The sequence below is a fragment of the Esox lucius genome, chromosome 19, assembly GCF_011004845.1.
Source record: "Esox lucius isolate fEsoLuc1 chromosome 19, fEsoLuc1.pri, whole genome shotgun sequence".
Classification (NCBI taxonomy): Eukaryota; Metazoa; Chordata; class Actinopteri; order Esociformes; family Esocidae; genus Esox; species Esox lucius.
In genome coordinates, this window is record NC_047587.1 from 30,107,430 (window position 1) to 30,128,601 (window position 21,172).

The following is a 21,172-nucleotide window of genomic DNA, read 5'->3' on the forward strand; positions in this document are numbered from 1 at the left end:
GTCGGTTCCCTGTCATAGTGTTATATCTTAATCTGTCTTTCAGGTTCTGCAGTGGCAATGTATCAAGTTCCCATAAAACATAAAAATTCTTAATTAATCTGTGTCTGCGAAAACCGGCCTGTCATGTATGTGACCTTTAAAAAGTTTAACACCAACAAAAATGTCAATTAATTATAATGCAAATAACAAATCACATTCCCTTTCGCTGCGGGACGCTTTTCTTGCGGTGTGAAACTGGTGCAACTTAAGATACCACATATGTAGGCTGCTGGAACTGTGTTACAGGCTTCTATGCCTTTAAACAATGTACATGAACAATAACAACAAAACAAGTGTTTTCCTCTGAGCGTACACATTTTCCATGTCTGCGAGCTGCATTGTCCATTCACCCACAAGTCTATCACATTGCCAGTATCTTTGAAGTCACTGACCCGGCCCACATGCTGAATAAGCGCCGACAGATTCCATTCAAAAGAGTTTTCCTCAGAAGGAGATTAAACCCTATCCTGGACAAAGACATTTTTAGAAGAAAGCTGTATAAATAGTACACAGCCACATGTTCTGTAAGCACCCTCTCACCAGTCAAATCAGTGTATTTATATATCGTGTAGTACTAGAACTGTGTGTTGGCTTATGTTATCATCTCTATTGTGCCGTTAAACTGATGTTTTTACTCTTTGCATTTGGAAGGACCACAAAAGGCATTAGGTGAATTCCATCTAATCAAAAGAATGAGGCGCATTGTATTCTTTTTTAATATCTAAAGTAGGATGTAATAGAGCCTCCCATTTGAAAAACTGTTATGTTTTAACACACACTAGAGTACTTTGATGTTCGAATTTAACTGCTCTCCCATCTACAGCATGTCTGTTTTACATAAAAAGGGTAAGTAGTAATAGAACAGTATTAGAAAGCTGCACCATTCAGGCCCGGAGTTCAAATCCCGGTCGTGGCGTGCCAAGTTTGATGACAGTCATTTGGGGACTCGCATGTGGCGGCGCAAAATGTTTGAACACAGTCTGGGATTGGTGTTGTACAAGGGTTGGCTTGCGTAATTTAAACTCTAGTGACTCCGGTGAAGGCTTTCTCCTTCAAGTGCTTAGGTACCGGAGACCACTTCCTGGTTGAGGTAGTTGCTTGATAAGAAGAAGATTGACGTGGCGAGATACACACTGGATGACACGTCTCAAATTCAACTCAGACGAAACAGCAGGGAGTCGCTACAATGAGGCACGGCTCTAGACGGAGTATTCAAAATTGGCGTGAATTACGGACGGAATTAAAATGCAATGTAATAAGATAATCTGAATATTCATTCTAATTCCACAGGGTTTTGATTTGGACAGGGCCGCAGGTCCTGGGACCAAACACCTCTGACAGCAGTTGATCATAGTGTCGAGACGTGCAGCTGTCACAGGGCAATCCGTGAGCTTGTCGCCACTCCACTCAGGAGTGTGGGGTGCCCCACACCAAGAGCTCCACGGGCAGACCTTAATCCTCACACGGACCCCCTACTCTCTTCTATCCATTCACCAGACCCAGTTCGGAGGCGGCTGCGATGGGGTTGAGAGATTGCCTGCTGAAAAGCTCAAACGGTGTGTGCCGAGGTCTCTGAAGTTGTCACAGGCATGAATGTTAAGATATAAAACATGTCTTTATGCTCTACTTGTGGATTTCATGGTTTTTTGGTATGTGGAGGGAGATGATTGCTTCCAGACACCAGGGAGGGCAAGGGTGGGGAAGGGAAGGGGGAGAGGGAAGGGGGAGAGGGAAGGGGGAGAGGGAACCTTTAAGACTGTGGTGTGGCAGTGGTCTTTTGGATGAGACAGCAATGGGCTCTTGGTCCTGTTTCAGTCGGTACCTGACCTGTTCCTGACCTGTACCTGACCTGTTCCTGACCTGTACCTGACCGGTGGAATCACCTTGCTTTGCACTTCGACCAACACAAAAGACTAAACGTGTTTCAGTACTTCACGAAGGGCATTGAGACAGGCAGTGAATATGATGTTGTTTAACATTCAGACAACATGGCCAAAACAACCATATTGGGTCTGGAAAACAGAGACACAGAAACAGACTGTGTATATTTTCTTTAGAGTGTGTTTAATAGACAGACAGATACTTTGGGCAGCCTGTGAGAACCCCCTTCAACCCTGTCTCCCTGTCTCCCTGACTCCCCGTCTCCCTGTCTCCCTGACTCCCCGTCTCCCCGACTCCCCGACTCCCCAACTCTCTGTCTCCCGGACTCCCCATCTCCCTGACTCCCCGTCTCACTAACCTCCCGTCTCCCTGACTCTCCGTCTCTCTGACTCTCCGTCTCTCTGACTCTCCGTCTCTCTGACTCTCTGTCTCCCTGACTCTCCGTCTCCCTGTCTCCCTGACTCCCCGTCTCACTAACCTCCCATCTCCCTGACTCTCCGTCTCCCTGACTCTCCGTCTCTCTGACTCTCCGTCTCCCTGACTCTCCGTCTCCCTGACTCTCCGTCTCTCTGACTCTCCGTCTCCCTGACTCTCCGTCTCCCTGACTCTCCGTCTCTCTGACTCTCCGTCTCTCTGACTCTCCGTCTCCCTGACTCTCCGTCTCCCTGACTCTCTGCTTCTCAGCCTAATGACATTTGTGCTCACGACTTTCCCCTCTCTCTGTGCTGCCTCCACGTTTGGGCCTCAGTGTGACATTGGTTCTATAAGTGTCACACCCCAGACACCGTCGTCGCTCGGTAGGTGGGCAGACACCAAGAGTGTGTGGTCGGCTCCGCCAGGACTGTGACCACCCACCCCCAGTGTCTCCACTGCACATGCCCTTTGCACTGCCAGTGTCTTATGGCAGCCAGTCTAGTTCTTCAGTAACCAGCCATGTTTTCTGAATGGCTTTATTCATCGGTGTGGGACTGTCGACCTGGCTGCAAGCTTGGAGCCCTATAGAGTTCAGTGTAGGTTAGAATGTGGCAACGTTGCATAAACATTCTTGAGAAAAGCAACAACAACAAAAAACAGTCCAAGAAATGTAAAGAAACTAACCTGAACCAGGAAAGGGACAAGAAGTGAAAACACAGCACAAGCTTCCTGGGATTCCCAAAACATGTCTTCTCTTAAGTATACAAGTCTAGTGATTTGGATAAACAGCTATGTGAGTCCACCCCATGGTGTTTAACTCACAGTGGAAGGACATTAGGTTGTACCAGTAAGTGAACTACTTAGTGATTGGCCAGGGGCTCCATGTGTACAATGCTGTATATGTTCTAGTTCTGCCGACACTGAGAAGCCCTTGACTGTGTTTAGGTTTGTGGCCCAGCTGCTAGAGGTGAGTGTTTGCGTTGTTAAGGGGCACGGGGGTATTTTTGGAGTGTGGCGACAGGGTAGTGAGGGTACATACTTTGCTCCACCTGTTGACCTTCCAGCTGGGGCATCCCTGGGCTCGGCAGGCTTTCTGCGTACGGGGTTGTGACAGGTGACTGCAGTGCTGTTCCTCTATCTGGGTTTGGTTCTGGTAAACACAGGCTATTTCCCGCTGTTTGGTGCCGCGGCCACAAGTCACAGAACACTAGATAGATGTAGAGCAGAAAGAAATATTATTGTCTGTGAAGATTAGTGAAGTGCTGAAAAGTCCTGCAAGAGTACAAAAGGACAATAGGTTCATTTATATGTATATACAGCTCTGGAAACAATTATCTATATATATATATATAGATAGATAGATAGATATAAAGGAAAGTATAACCAACTAATCTGCTGTTTGGTGTTGAACTAATATTATTAAATGGTTAATCATTTCAATTATATATCTATAAGCTTTTGGTTGAACTAATCATGAAACGGACCCCTGTGAAGACTCCACTGAACACCCAGGTTTGAATGCAGTACCATCTTTAACCTGTAAACACTGTACTCAGTCTTAAGCCTCATATGGACGACACAAACCAGAGAGAGACACTAGCCAATGAGAAAAAATGAACTGAGCTAAAAGACCTGAATACGTATGGCTAGACGATCATCTGGTTTCAATAAGAAGCAGTACAATCTTTCAGGAAAGCTACAGAGGACAAAAAAAACGAAGAAAAGTCAGAGAAACCCTGATGAGTGGAGAGTCTCTGGAAAGCTCCATGCCAGAGACAATGTTAGGTTGGTAGATTAGAATATTCTCTTTACTCCATTCTGTCTTTAGGCCAGACAGCAATTAGAGGGACAGCTATTTCTGCCCTGCTCTCAGTGAGAGATGGATTGAGCCCCGTTTGCACAAAGCCACTTCAAAATGGGGTATTGGAATAAAGTACAACAAGATATGGAGAACTCTGTTTTGTCTTAGCATATTTTCCAGCCCAGATAATAAACATAATATTGCATTGTCCCTTAATTATGATCTCAGAATGTTGCATAACAGCAAAAACAACACACATTTCTCCTGCTCTGTCCGTTCTTGTGGTATACTTTAGACTGGAATGAGAGGGGTGTGATGGAACTATTTGAGGAAGACTCGACACAGACAAACAGGCGTAGTGAATTCTAAAAGAAGTGGTTCCTTATAAGGTTCGGACGACATAAAATGCGGGCACAGGATCTGAAGATGACTGCTTGTACCACTTATGAAGGAGATGCATTCTTGCACTCAGAAAGGCACGTTGGAGCAACACTTGGTGAATGCATATACTACTAGAGGAACCATCTGAAGCCTTCAAACGGAGGCGCCTCCTGCTAGCTTCTCCACTATACTCTACCGCGCGGGCAGTGCACAAACATCATGCACATTGTAATTACCGAGGCATTTTAAACCAAGAGCTCAGCTGACTTTGGAGACATCAAAGCTGCCTAGTGCCGACTGACTGTTCAAAAAGGCAGCAGATAGTCAGAACCACTGCACGCTCACTCAAAAATGATAACACTGCTTCCTCCACTTCAAACAGGAACGGAGACAGGAAAACAAGTGTGGGGGGGGGGGGGGGGGAGTGAAGCCCCTCCTTACTGCTGTAAAAGTAGAAGAAAAGAGAGAAAAAGAGCAGGAGGAGGAGAGGAAACCGCAGCCATACGGGCAGTGCTGGTTGTCTGAGCGGTGTCTGCTGCCTTCGTAACGGTGGAGAGGTTGTGTGGCAGTGTGCTCCTCCCTCCCCAGCCTGGGAGCCTCATCTGTCAACCATTAGAGACTCATGGCTAGTAGCGCAGGAGGAGCGCAGAGGAACCGGCTCAGCGCGTGGGACCAGAGGACGGCTTCACCTCTCCAGGGGAGGGCAGGGAACCGGGGACCGAGGGATCCACCACTCTGCTGTGGACTCTACTGTGGACTCTACTGTGGACTCTACTGCCAGGCTGGGCGGCTGCCCCCTTACACTCATGGCTCCAGTAAGTCGACTCTCCACTCACTGTTTCTACTGCTCAACCCTTCACTGACAAAAAACAATGTGATTTTTATTAAGATCATTTTTATTTGGACATGAATATTACTAACGGGTTGAATACCTACTAATGCTTGAATATTGAGTCAGTATGAAGGGGTAAATGAAATTGTTTGACATATGGGAGACTTGTGTGACTATCTTGCTACGAGGAAAACTATACTATTACTTTGCAAATATCGCTTTAAATAAAAAAAGTAAACCAATGTTACTGAGGTGACGGTAAATTGTGGCAATATTCAACTTAAGAGAAATGGAGGGAAAAGTCTCAAGGTCACATTGACAGAAAATGTAAATGCAGGAATCAAAAACATTGCATTTACAATGGACTGAATGTACTATATGTTACAATTGAATAGATTACCATTATTATTACCATCATTATTAAAATGTTCTTGACAAAAAAACTAAACATTTGAAACATGCCTTATCAGGTCACATGAAAACCTACATTCTCTGGGGACAGATTTGCCCTCCCAAGTTGTAAAAGCAATTAATTGCACATGATTGGGTAGGTTAATTCTAGTATAAGCCAGTGACATTCATCTGGAAATAACATGGATTACTATAGAAGACGGAATGGCATTGTTGCCTGAAAGCCAACCCAGTAATGAAGTTGTGGTTTTGTTTAACAATGTTTTCTCAGCCAGAACTGGAGTTTTTATGATATTATGCAGAAAGAGATAATAAATATTTGGCCGTTTCCAAGTGCTAACAGCTAACCAGCCTGTGCTTGTTCTACTGCATTCCTGCTTTGCTAGTGTTGCAGAATTCCAGAACAGTTCACCTATATGATTGCCAAACTAAATCAAGTGAATGTTTATTCTGTGTGGTATTAAGACAATAAAAAGCTTGTAGCACTACGCTAACAGACACAAAGATGTCTTATTTTTTCCAAAGTAAAAGCTAACACATTTGATTCTTCAATGGAAATACAATGTAATATGGTAGACAGACAGTAGTGAAATACAGCCAGGTTGTCTTTTTCTTTTTCCATGGTGTTGATCAGAGCATGTCTTTGTCTAGGAATGGCAGGCTGCAGTTAAATGCTGACCCAGTACTCTCCATCGCAGGAGACAGGTAAGCCAGTAGATACGGAGGTGTTTAGGCACAGAGAATTAGCAGCAGACATGCAACTATGCCCTAGGATATGAAACTGCAACACGGAAGGGCTGCGAGACCTCTACAGAACAATTCACTTTAAAACGATTGTTCACTTAAACATTTTTTTAAAGACATTTTCCAACCTCCGAAGCCTCTGTCCAACATCTGACCTCCCTGCTTGTCACCCACCGTGTCATGCACTGTGATACCAAATGGAAAGACTGACACGGGGAGGAAATAATGTAATATTGGAATTGACATAATCAGATTACTCAAACAATCAATCAAATTTATTCATAAAGCCCTTTTTACAACAGCAGTTGTCACAAAGTGCTTTACAGAGACACCTGGCCTTAAACCCCAAGGAGCAAACAACAGTAGTGTTGGATTTCAGTGGCTAGGAAAAACTCCCTAAGAAGGCCGAATTTTAGGAAGAAACCTAGAGAGGACCCAGGCTCAGAGGGGTGACCAGTCCTCTTCTGGCTGTGCCGGGTGAGATAGTAAGTCCAATTGGAATAATAAATACATTTCTCTGGGCTAAATCCAGAGCCTATTTGATTCTAGACTAGGTCAAAAGTATGACCAGGTGGACAAGGACAGGGACAGCAACGGCCCCCCCAAACCAGGTACTCCGCAGGTATGGACCAGGACCTCATCTCCTCCTAAAATGTAAAACTGGAGGAAACTGAGAAAAGTTAGACTGCTGCTACTGAAGGCTGATTGCCTCTGACTTTACGGGTGCTTTTTAAAGGCAGAAGACTACTAATGTAATGCTTAGTAGAAGAGAATTCAACATGGGTTAATGCTGCCTTCTGAACGCCAGACGTTATCTAACGTTATCTAACGTTTATCTAACTTTCATCCTATAGTCACACGTTTGAACCAATAACGTACCTCCAACCATATGAAGGCTGAATTCCTATCATATTGCTAAAATCTTGCAGTTCAAGTGCAATGGTAATACAGAGCATATGGTAACCATGGTTAAATCGTCTCTTCAAAGGAGATTGGAGCTGACCTAGAACTATGGTGTGAAAGTTGTCAAGAATATTACACTGGATACTAGAAAACAGATACACATACTGGGCATTGCAATTGGTAACGATGACATAAAACAACCTCCTAAATATGATTCTCCCATATTTGAAGTTTCTAGGTTAATGATCCTCCTTACAAGGCTATGCATATGCCTTTCCCCTTGGCCAGGGGATATGGGTGAACAAGATATACTGAGAGGTAATACATTTTTCGCTTTTAGGTTCTGTTTTTCAGAGTGGTTTCAAAGACAGGAGTCAAAACAGCATATGTTGTCGACGTGGAAACAGCTGGTAAGAGCTGAGCGTCATTGGGCGGAGGAATGTCAGAGTCATAGATCTTTCATCTTCAAGGCCAAAATAGCCACACACAGCTCTGATCATCTACATGCTTAGGAAGGAGCACTAACCAACATGCTAATGCTACAGAGTCTGGTTCTGCCCAGGCCAATGAGGGACATGGCATCCAGACATCCTTGACCAAAATATACATTTTTACATAATTACTACATAAGTATGTTATTAACTTTTATTAACTGGTAAAAAAAAAAATGTACTTACATAAGATCCCTGATCTTGATTTATGTACTTAATAATTAACACAAATGAATATTCAGGAGCAAAAGGTGAAAACCTTTTCATAAAAGTTCACTTTGGCAATGACCAATAGAGTTCATTGTCAGGCTAATGATGATTTAAAAGTATATGGCAACATCTAAATAATGTTCTGTCTATGTGAACAAAAAGTTATGAAATGTCCAAGACAGCAGATTAGGTCTGCTTGTGGACAGCAGATTAGTCAACTAAACTCAAATGTGTAGACAAACTGCCTTGGCCATAGACAGAAACTCAAATAAACAAGAGGTGAGGGCATTGAATTCCCCAACACACTTCTCTTTTTAAGTCAGCACCACTCAGAAAAGATAAACTGAACAACCATAAGTCAGATTTTGGAATGAACGACCAGTTTTTCTGGCCATCCAAACATTGAGCTGGAACAGATTTCCATATCAATATTCCAATCTCCACTGGTGCTTTTGTACCACTACTGTGTCATGAAGCTATTCCAGCCCAAGACAGTGAGACTGATTTCTGACAGCAGAACTAAAAAGATGAACAGGCGTGAGATTTTTTATTGACCTTTTGACCCTGGATTCCCAAGGGCTCCCTGTTCCTGGCAAATCCCATCCATTCAAATTCCACACCATTTCACTAGTGAGCTGTCAAGACCAAAATTCAGTGTCATTTATTGTAGTGACGACTTTCACAACCCAAGCCAAAGGCAGGGAGTTGTTTTACTGCCCACTTTGGTCTTTCAATACGTTCATCCTGACCTTCCAGCACAGAATAGCGTCCTAAGACAACAAACATCCTTGACCATCCCAACTGAAAGCTACCGGCCAGATATCAGACAATGGCCGATATTTCCCTATCTCAAAAAGTGACAAGAAAGTGCTGCGCAAAGTATTGCTTGATGGACAGACCCCAACTGTTTTTAGGTTAGTCTGTATTTCAAGGGGGTGGTGGTGGAACATCAACACCTGCTCTGTGTGTATCTCATTAACACATTCCTCACAGCTGAACACTGTTTACACTGCTGGCTTTTTATGGGGGCGTTACGGGGGGGGCGATATTGTTGTTTAGTGCTGATGTGTTTACCAAGGCTGCTGAGCTATCTAACTCAGACTCTAACTCCACCGCAACACTTTGAAGATGCGCGCCAATCTGCAGCTGGTCCCGGTGGACTTTAAAACTGGAGTTAAACCTTGAGACATATACTTTTAATCACCTGGAGCCTTTGAAATGGTGTTGGCCATTTACTCCGGGGAATATGACACCGGAGGATGACATGGGAGGGGAAATGAACGTAGCGCTGTGTTATCGGACGAACGGGTGGGAGACTCTCAGGGCTGGATGTGTAACGTCGATGAGTACTGTAAGCTCAGGCATGACATGCTGGAATTTTCCAGCCATATGTGAACCCTACAGCTCAGAGATAGACGCGCAAGTAGAAACAGACCTGCCAGACAGCTAGCTAATGGGGAAAAAGTTGAGTACAGGACTCCTGTAAAGGTAGAACCGGAACGTCTTTATAAAGAGTAATACGTCTACTGTACTGCTAACTGGATCCCACACCAGGAAGCAGTGGTGTAGGGTGTCTTTGGTAAGACATCAGGTAAAACACGCTAAGCTTTCTGCTTTCTAGGGAAATCTGGTACTTTGAGTGGGTTACCCTGTACTTCTTGGACACTTCATCTGTCATTTTGACTGAACCGAGTTGGGGGGAGGGGGATTTCCCTTTCACAGGTGAATACACTGCCAAGGAATATTAACCTGAAAGCCACCAACAGGCCTCAACATGAATAATCTCCATTACGTCTCAAGGACAGACGAGGTGAGAGAAACATGCATTTGAGACCCATTTTAGCAAAGATTCACCCCCATAAACTTTAGAGGCTTTTCTCTCAGATGTGTTGCATTGATGCCAGTTAAGATAAAGCACACCTCTTTCAGAGGGGATCTGGTTCTGCTCATTGGACAAGCCAGGGAAAACCCATCTTAAACACTTACACATTTTCACCCCATATCTTCTCTCATTTTATTTCCCTGGATCTATCCTTAGGAGGACTGGCATAGCAAAATCTGCCTAAAAGAATCACTTCCACTTAATATCATTCTAAACTAGTCTCTTTTACTCTCTAATATCAGGCCAAACTAGTCTCTTCCACTCTACTATCAGAGTTTTTCTGTAGACATTTCAATTGTCTCCCTATCTCACCTTGCTTTGCAAATTGTGCAGAGCTTCTTGTACATCAGCTTCTGCTCCATCATCATTTCCATCATAACCCTCCTTTACTCAAAATGCATTAGCAGTTATGTCTAAACAATTCCTGAAAATAATGGACTAATGTCAGGCCACATAGAAACGACTAGATAGAAAACTCTGAAGTTGAATGTCAACCATGCTTGATCTTATGTCTATAAGTGTTAGTGGTTTATTTATTATGTACATAATACTCTCTACTGCTGACAGCTAATATTTATGCTTCATATGTACAGAATACATTTCTTGTCTGTCAGTCAAACATGTGTGTTGGGTGATCTGTGTTTAAAACATATAAAACAGATCTTTATATGTCAGCCATGTCTTTAATTTGTGTGTTGCATGGCAACATGATTTATTTCCTCTTTGAAATAAATAGGAAGGAAGAAATTTTGGACACATCAATGCAGACAGAGAGCATCATTTTTATATATTTTTTTTTTACTAAGGCCAAAAACAAATTAGGAAAAGGGAAAAAGAAGAATGGAAATAAATATTTGTAATTTCTATTTGATGTGGTTTCCAACTGTTTGGCCTTGTGATACAGACTTTGTTGTTGCTGTTTAAGCTATAGTTCTGTTTAAAGATTTTGATCTCAAATAACATCTCAATGAGGCACCTTGTTTGATGCCTCCAAAGGCTAAACCAACATGGCAATAAATCTGTACAAAACACAGCAGTCAACTATGGTCCAACACAACTAGCCAATTTCCTTTTTGGGTTTGGTTTAACATTGAATAAACCACCACTAAAGAAACCTAAAATTAGCATCCTGCTCATTACCAACCTACATTTCGACAAGAACCATGCTTGAGAAGTGCTAGGGGAACCTTTCCAGGATTTCCCAGCCCTAGCTTGCTCCAGTTTGTCAGTACTAGACTGGCATATGGGCTGGATCAGGAAACAAAAGCTCAATGATGTCATGACCATGTGACCCCATGGTGGCAGGTTTAGAGAATTTGCCTGCTATTGACCTCAGGCCAACGTCAAGTATGTTGTGCATGTGGATTTCATTTGAAGCAATGCATTCAGAGTCACTTCAGCAGAGATCACTCTCCTCAGAGATCCCCCTCCTTAAGAACCCCCACTCATGGCAGGAAATGGTGTGTTTTTGTTAGCAAAAATAGGCATACATTACCTAAATGGTGGTGTGTTTGACAATTCATCACACACTGACTTATTGTTAGTTACTGCTGCCTCTGTTTTTAAAGCAATCATAATTAGCTTGCTTGATGTTTTACTTGCTAATCTATTTTGTGTGGAACTATATGGTGTTAACTACTACAATCTCTGCAATAAATGTCAATTATTTTATGTCTTTGTTGAGTTATTATCTTTGGTTTGGTTGCTTTGGCATCAGTTAATGTGTCACTCCTTGATTGTTAAATTGTACAAACCTTGAATGAAGAATGCCGCAAGATACCCTATAATCTATCCAGGTAAGTCCATAACATCATCAGCAACCCTCACAACTGCCAATTGAGAAAACAAATCCCTTTGTGAAACATGCCGGCACACAACTTCTTCATTTCATCTCACAAATATTCCAGGAATTCTATATGGAGTCATTTGCAGCAGTATTGTGTTAATGATTGTTCACCAGGAAAACAAAAGTTTACTACAGCTTAATGAAGTACAACATGATTTGAGACCACTGACAAGACAAGATGCGACCACTCAAAGTGAGTTAAATCTGCAGACCTCAATAAATAGTTCAGACTAGTTATGCAATATGAAAGCTCCAAAGCTCCAAACACCATTTCCTCCCTCTCCCCAGACAGACAATAAGCCTCTGATAACAGGGCGTCTCAACAGAACACCAATTGATTCAGAACTTTCTTTAACGCAATATATCACAGAAAAGGAATAACAACATCCATCTTGGATAAACGCTATGACACTGAATGGTTTAAAAACAAAATGACCTAAGGGTATTTTAGATCATGATCCACAGGCATTACACATTGACTCAATATGGGTTATTCATTATAAACAACTGCATAGCTAAAGTTACCACAGTACAGGTTAGCGCATAAGGGACGAGGAAAAAACATGTCTGTTATTGGTCAATATAAGTTCAACGCTCCAGCTTCACTCTTATTAGTTTGGTTGTTCTGTTGCCGTCGCTACAAGGAAGTCTGATGTAATTCAACATAGGACAGGAACAAACAAACCAACAACACTTTTTCCAGGTTTCAATTTGGGACCTCTTCAAATATAACAAGCTTGCCAACATTGATTAATACCAATTATTGCGGTAATAAAATGCAATAGACAGTCTCCAGCCAAAGGCATTATGAGGAGAACCCTATTACTACAATCGTAAACAGATGTGTCAGCCTTTGCCAAAGTTTGATTTAAGTATGCTTTCTCCAGAGCATTCGCAAAATAATACAATTTATAAAACAAAACATAATGATATGCAGAAAGCCTGCAGTCTGTTTTAAACTATGGGACGGAAATGTTAAAGGTAGAAATTACATGGAGCATATTTGTATCAGGCATTTCTCAGAAAGACAGTTAGATGTGCATTAAAGTGTTTCTGATTAGTAAAGAATATTGCTCAGGGGAGTGAATTGTTGGTGAAATACATACGACCACAAACTGAACTACTATCAGCTATGCCGTTACTAGTCTTATCCTAATCGGTCCAGTTTTATGACCTCAGGGACGCAAACACACAGGCAGGCAGACTGAAATGTATGTCCGTATACAGTAAGCAGTACAGTTTAGGACTGCCAAGTGTGACCACACTATACTGAGTAAATAACAGAAATTATTATTAATATGTAAATATATATCAACCATTTCAAAGAAGAATTTTAAATCTATGTAAGTGACAGCTTATATTTAGGTATTAATGGTAAACACTGGGATTACTAAATAGGCTGGTTTCCAAATATATATGTACAACTCTGGAATAAATTAAGAGACCACCGCACCTTTTTCTTTCCTTTCCAAAAAAGTTGAAAAGGAAGGTTTTGAGTAAGGAATAGAAGCGTTCAATTTGCAGTGGTCTCTTAATTTTAATCCTTCTGATCCTCACTCAAAACCTTCCTTTTAGACTTTTTTGGAAAGGTAAGGAAAAGGTGCAATGGTCTCTTAATTTGAACACTACTGTTCCTCACTCAAAACTTTCCTTTTTGACTTTTTTGGAAAGGTAAGGAAAAGGTGCAGTGGTCTCTTAATGTTTTCCAGAGCTGTATGTGTATTATATTTTGCGTATACATACATACCATATATTGTGTATAAAATGCAAAAGAAAAGTAATTCAAAGGGAAGTCTACATATAACTGTTAGTTGAGGGTTTTCTCATTGCCTCATTTTAGGATGTTTGCTTGTGTCAATACCTTTTGCTCAGTGTAGAATGTATAATCGATTCAGTACTTTCTATACATAGTAAAACGTACATTTACAGAGCCTATTTTCTGTACAATGATGAGTCTAGAAAATAAATGCCTAACATTATGATTTAGAAGTTATGGAGCAAATGTTTTTGCCAAAGAAAACAATCCTTGCCAAGTACCACAGCATGATACCACATGGAAAAACAACACAAATATCACAACCTTTATGTTTCTTTAATATTCTTTACAGTGAAAAAACTGTTTCAACATGTTTATGACTTCTTGTACGTGAAGGAAATAAATAGAAAAAGATTAACAACATTTGAACACAACAAATGAAAGCAAAGCACTGTCGACCCACAGCACTATCACTGAGAATCTTGGGTAAATAAGTCGGAGCCACGAGTGGGTTGGCGTAGCTTAGAAGGAGTCTTGGATGGAGTGAATTTCTTGGTTTAGAGGAAGGATAAGGAGTAGGCAGAGGATAAAAGAGGAAGGAAAGAGAAAGATACTGAAGGAGAGAGTGGGAGGGAGAAGAGGAGCCCAGAGTAGACCTCACGGGAGTGCTTATGGTTATTCACAAACACAAAGCCATTTTGGTAACATTTCACCAAAACTATGCGTCAGAAAGACTTCACCTTGCTGTCAAAGAAATTGAATTGCACCTTGGAAAACCATGTTTCACTTGTGTTTTTAATATGGCCACGGGACACATAATATACAGGTTTTCTAGCTGGCTAGCCATCAAGCAAGATGCGGTAGTTGGCCATGAATTGTTTTGAAATAGTTTTTGGAGCAGTTATATAAAGAGCAGTCATGGAATGCCAGGTCAGGTTTATGACAGCGTCATGAAGGTTATGACAGATAGTTCAATCCAAGTGTTATATGTATCTAAACTGAAACAAAATCAGCTGCAACAATGAAGAAACAAATAAATATGCTTTTATTTCAACAAAAAAGAAAATCCTTCAGAAATATAAAAACTGGCCCAAGAAAAAGAGAAACAGCAACCAGTGGCTACAATGTCATGAGAGAGAGGTATTTGTGTACTTCGGCCGATACGAGATTTGCGGACGCCATTTCTGTTTAAACCTTTGAGATATCAGCCTGATGAAAGCCACATTGAAAGTAGATCAAATGGTAGTGCTTTAAAAAACGGATTGTATATTTAGATGTTTGTGCACCATCATAGTCTTTATCTCAATACTGCATGTAACATAACGTACATACAGTCAAACGTTTACACACCTACTTTAGTTTAACCATTTTTTTTAAATAATGGTGAATACATCAAAACTATGAAATAACACATATGGAATCATGTAGCAACCAAAAAAGTGTTAAACAGACCTAAATACATTTCATACTGCAGATTCTTCAAAGTAGCCACCACTTGCCTTGATGACAGACCTCATGTTTAACTCTGCTGCAGAGGATAAGTTTATTTCAGTAACGCCATCCCATCTAGTTTGTTTTTCAACAGACCAATGAACCGAAACACACTTCCAGGATGAATAAGGGCTATTTTACTAAGATGGAGTGCAGCATCTGATGACCTGGCTTCAAAATCACCCAACCTCAACATAAATGTGATGGTTTGAGATGAGGTGGACCACAGAGTGAAGGAAACCAACAAGTACTCAGCATACATGGGAACTCCTTTTTAAACTGTTGGAAAACCATTCCAGGTTAAAACGTCATGAAGCTGCTTGAGAGAATGCCAAGAGTGTGCAAAGCTGTCAGACAAAGGATGGCTACTTTGAAGAATCCTCAAATATGTATTTTGATTTGTTCAACACTTTTGGTTACTACATGATAAAGGGTCAGAGACTATTGATACACCTGATACACATTAGGAAAAATGACTGTATGAAATAACTAAAGAATATTAATATTGAGCTACATTGTTTAAATATATTTTTATCATATTCTGCCTTTTTCAAAAACGATTAAGAGTTGGTGGGATTTTAACCTTCATCCATGAAAAAAAATCCTTCCAGATCCTTGATATCCATCACTTATGGACTGCTCAGTGGGTTTTAAATCAAGACTGAAGTGGCCATAGCAATATGTTGATTTTGTAGCCAGTTGCTTTGATGATATGGATTTGTAGTTGATTATTATTTTACAGAAATATTCACCTGCAGCCAAGTTTCAGCCTCCTGAGAGGGGTTTCTGCTTAAATGGTCTGGTACTTTGTAAAGTTAATTAATATCCTCACAAGGTGAGATATTAAAAAGTATTGAAAAAAAGGGATGTCAAAAGATTTGACCAAAAGAGTTTCTACAAAAATAATATTACGTTTTTCTCAGAGCACTTTTTTAAACATTATATAGCTCAATATTCTATTTTATTTTGTAGTGTTTTTCATATCAATTCCTACTCCACCGTACATCACGTTACTATTATCTGTAGATGATCCAACATATAATGTCTTGTATAGTGTCAATCGTTTAATAGCACCTACAGCCAATATTTCACAGTTAAAGACAAAATGGCTTTTAAATCGCCATCAAAATGGCAGACTGGCTGTTCTATAGAAACAACACTGTAAACAGCATTTGAAGTAGATTTCTCCTTTACTTTAGTGCAGTTTTACTGAGAGGCGAAGTGCTCACCATACAAATAGCCTTTTCACTTTGCCACCATGACCAACTAACACACAAAAGACAAAAAAGGAAAACTACAACCGGTGAGGTTGAGTGTTTTGTCAAAAAGCTATCCCTGGACAATTATATCTGATACAAGACGTCTGGCCTCTGTAGCTACAACTGCGCATTAGTTTCCAACCCTGATAATTGCCTTGCATACACAGCAGATTGGCCAGTGTTACCCAGTATTGATTTATCATAGTGTAACATTTATTTTGATTCAGGTTTTCAATCAACAATGTAAGTGTAAAATAAATCCATTGTTTCTTTTAATAACCAGTGTTGAACCAAATCACACCCTTATTATAACATTTTCTAGCATGACCTATTGCAGGAAGTTTTCCAAATGTAAAATACCCCATTCTGGTCTGATTCCAATAGGAAATTCACATCATCAGGCTTGAAGGGCTTGTATATGGTACAACATATTTATAACTTGTAATTAGACCCATTTAGACACTGGACCAGTGGTAATGTAACACTGTCAGTGTTGTTTGAACACTGGGAAATTTGCGGTGTAGGCATTATAGCTTTTTTCTCCCTTTTTCTGTAATATTATGTTTCTAAGCATTTCAAATATTTGCCTAATAACTAGAACCTAAACATATTTAGTGTTCTATAGTATTTTAACTAGTATTTTGTCTGATTAAAAAATATAGTATATAATATCTTATTTTTGCAGTAAAATGGTTTAAAGCCTTGGGAGCACACCTAACTACATGATGCTTACACAGGGATGGTAGAATTTAAATATAACTTTTTAAGAGAGATGACACATTTTGAATACTGCATAATAAATTGATGAGCCTTTAAAAATAAGATTTTCATAATAACAAAAATACAAAAAAACTGATTGTTGTTTTGAAAATATTCTCCTCTGTACAAATTATTCAACGAAGATATTTAACCAAAAAGCACCAGTAAAAATATTAAATACCATATTCAGTAATGAAATCTAGCCACTAAAATAAAATCATACTGTACAAAGTTACATATACAAAATAAAGTAACAGTCATTCGTTGCTGTTTGATAAATGAAATAATATTAAAAACTCTTATACACAAATATACACTTGTGTACTTCGGTTACAGGGTGACAGCAATCACGAAAAAAGTTTACCTCACGCTTCACATAAGAAATAAATATATTTTGAGTAATTCACTCATCCCTAGAAATACATGGCATTGTTGGACAACATTGTCCTTCTAATTTATAGTTTTAATTTGGAGCCTAAGTTCCAAATGGGAACCATGTGTTTCTGATGATTCCCAATGTGGAGCAGCATCCTGTTTGTGTTCTTTTCCCCTTGTTTCTAATCAGCACCATGCCACTGCAAGGCCCATTGTGGGTGGGCTGTGGCTAGCCTAGCGCTGTTGCTAGCATTGACTCTCCCACAGATAGGCTAAAATGCAGTCAGCCAGCCGCTAGCCCCTAGCTGCTAGTTGCTAGCTGTTAGCGGATAAGACAAAAGTACACTCCCTATAATTTAAGCACACCCCCATTTCTACTCACGACTCACAGTGACATGCCCCGGGGAAAGAGGAAGGAGTAAGGGGAAGAGGAAGTACTATCGTACCGGCTTCCATGGTCGGCGGTGCCAGGATGCACTCCCTGGACACAGGTGCAGGTTGCACTGTTCCATGTCGGGAGGCTTGTCCAGGATGTCACAGTTGTGGTCATTGAGTCTCTGTCCGTTGGGCCGTTGGCACACCACCTGGCGTGTCCTCCTGCCTCCGCCACACGTCTGGGTGCACTGAGAGGGGAGAGACAAGCCACACAGCACTCAGTTACACTATGGAGCTAAAAGCATGCTACTAAATGCAGTATGACAAAACATCACGGCAGGAGTGGATGAGGAAAAGGTGCAGAGGAATGGGTTAGTGTAGTTTTCTGCTCTGCCATTGTCCCTTAAAAGAAGCAGGTTTGGGCGCCAGGGTTTACGTTAGCCGGCAAATGCCAGAACTTTTCCACCTTTGATGTGACCTATAACGTGAACAATTCAATTGAAAAACAAACAGAAATCTTTGAGGGGGAAAATAAACAATAAAAAACTCACAATAACCTGGTGGCATAAGTGTGCACACCCTTAAACAAAAACTTTGCTGAAGCACATTTTATTTTATTACAGCACTCAGTCTTTATGGGTAGGAGTCTATTTGCATGGCACATCTTGACGTGGCAATATTTGCCCACTCTTCTTTGCAAAAGCACTCCAAATCCGTCAGCTATGTACAGCCCTCTTCAGATCAACATCAAGTCTCCCAATGTTATGGTCTGATAAAACCCAGGTTGAACCTTTTGGCCATAATTCCAAAAGGTATGTTAGATGGAAAAACAACACTGCACATCAACCAAAGAACACCATACCCACAGTGAAGCATGGTGGTGGCAGCATCATGGTTTGGGACCTTAGTCAGGGTGGAGGGAATTAAGAACAGTTCCAAATACCAGGTGTCCATTAGAAAGCTGAAAATGTAGAGGAAGTGCCCCTTTCAGCATGACAATGACCCAAAGCACTCATCCAAATCCACAAAAGCATGGCTTCACCAGAAAAAGATAAACGTTTTGGAATGGCCCAGCCAGAGCCCAGACCTGAATCCAATTGAACATCTGTGGGGTGATTTGAAGAGGGCTGTGCACAGGAGAAGTCCTCGCAATCTGACAGATTTGGAGCGCTTTTGCAAAGAGGAGTGGGCAAATATTGCCACGTCAAGATGTGCCATGCTAATAGACTCCTACCCATAAAGACTGAGTGCTGTAATAAAATCAAAAGGTGCTTCAACAAAGTATTAGTTTAAGGGTGTCCACACTTATGCAACCAGGTTATTTTGAGTTTTTTATTGTTTATCTTTCCCCCTCAAAGATTTCTGTTTGTTTTTCAATTGAATTGTCCACGTTATAGGTCACATTAAAGGTGGGAAAAGTTGTGACATGATTTATTCGTGTCTCATTCTTTTACATCACAAGAACCTAGCATTTTAACAGGGGTGTGTATACTTTTTATATCCACTGAATGTAGACCCCTCTTCTCCAAGGGACCAAAATGAATTGGACAGTTGGCTCAAAAGCTGTTTTGTGGACATATGTGGGCTATTTCTTTGTTATTTCTTCATCAATTAAGCAGGTAAAATGTCTGGAGTTGATTCCAGGTGTGGCATTCGCATTTAGAAGCTGTTGCTGTGAACCCATAACATGCAGTCAAAGGAGCTCTCTATGCAAGTGAAACAGGCCATCCTTAGGGTGACAGTAACCAGGATCATTAGAAGTGGCCAAATCAACGTTTTGGTACAGCTTGAGAAAAAAAGAACGCACTAGTGAGCTCTGCAACACAAAAAGGCCTGGACGTCCACAGTAGACAACAGTGGTGGATGATTGTAGAATCCTTTCCAAGGTAAAGTAAAATCCCTTCACAACATCCAGCCAAGTTAAGAACACTCTCCAGGAGGTAGGCATATCATTATCTAAGTCTACCATAAAGAGAAGACTTCACAAGAGCAAATACAGAGGGTTCACCACAAGGTGCAACCATTCATAAGCCTCAAGAATAGAAAGGCCAGATTACGATTTGCCAAAAAACATCTAAAAAAAGACTGCCCAGTTCTGAAACAGCATCCGTTGGCCAGAATGATGGGAATAATTTTATTTTTTTCTTCCCATCATAAGGCTTGGAACAGCTCATGATCTGAAGCATACCAGATCATCTGTAAAACATGGTGGAGGCAGTGTAATGACATGGGCATGCATTGCTTCCAATGGCACTAGGTCACTAGTGTTTATTAATGATGTGACAGAAGACAGAAGCAGCCAGATTAATTCTGAAGAGAATAGGGATATATTGTCTGTTCAGATTCAGATAAATTCAGTGGAGTAGATTGGACAGCACTTCACTTTCCAGATGGACTATGACCCAAAAAAAGGCAAAGAAGTGGAATATTCTGCAATGGCCAAGTCAATCACATCTTAACCTGATTGAGCATGTATTTCACTTGCTGAAGACAAAACTTAAGGCAGAAAGACCCACAAACAAACAAGTCTGCCTTCCAGTTGCCTGCAAAGGATTCTTGACAAAGTTTACAAGATTTAAATTTTATTTATGATTGTGTTCATTTGTCCAATTACATTTGAGCCTGTGTAGGAAAATGGTTGCAATTCCTAAACCTTTCATGCAATATGTTTGTTCAACCCCTTAAAAATATTTTACACACACTTGAGTGTTTTTTCCTTTGGTCGATCAGAGTTGATTCGACTGAAACGCTTTTGTCAATTAAATAATGATGTTGTGAAATTAGGCTATGTGGTGCATTGCAAAACAATTCAAATCTAGATTTACACATACTGAAATTTAGAAGCAAACAAGTTTCAGTAAATTATCTGCGTCTATAACTTGCTGCAGGGCTGTCAAACGCTCTGACATCCTATGGAAACTGACGTAATTCGCATGGTAAACTATTTGTTGAGACATTTCTAACATTGGCTTCAAAATCCCTTATTCAGATTGGAAACATGATTTTGGAATCTAAATATTGTGCAAAAAGATCATTGTCCATAAATATAATTGTGGAAAGAATTGCATTATGTAAGAATTGCGACAGGTGTAGCCTATATGCTCAGTTCGCAAAGAGTGTGAAGAGTTCATTCTGATGACTAATTTAAATAAAAAACATTTCTTGGATTATAGAGTTTGTGTTTTATTGCTGTTGAAGTGTAGGCTATTACATTACTATTTAAAATATATATCCGGTAACTATTCTATAAGGCCAGAATTCTCAAATTTTAACAGCCATTTTGGTCATAAAAGAGTCTAGCATAAAATCTGCTGGGCGCACG

General features: G+C 40.6%; 1 protein-coding gene across 3 annotated transcripts in view; it reads right to left on the reverse strand.

Annotated features, from left to right (window-relative positions):
- The window catches only part of LOC105026630 (A disintegrin and metalloproteinase with thrombospondin motifs 20), a 102,210-nt gene that overhangs the window by 13,490 nt on the left and 67,548 nt on the right, over window positions 1-21,172 (reverse strand). For all 3 annotated transcript variants that reach the window (XM_013139023.3, XM_020040401.2, XM_020040400.2), the window contains 2 exons: window positions 17,922-18,098; window positions 3,374-3,541 (listed from right to left, as the gene is read on the reverse strand). In XM_013139023.3, the coding sequence (XP_012994477.2) occupies window positions 3,374-3,541; window positions 17,922-18,098 (345 nt within the window). The remainder of the gene's footprint in view (window positions 1-3,373; window positions 3,542-17,921; window positions 18,099-21,172) is intronic.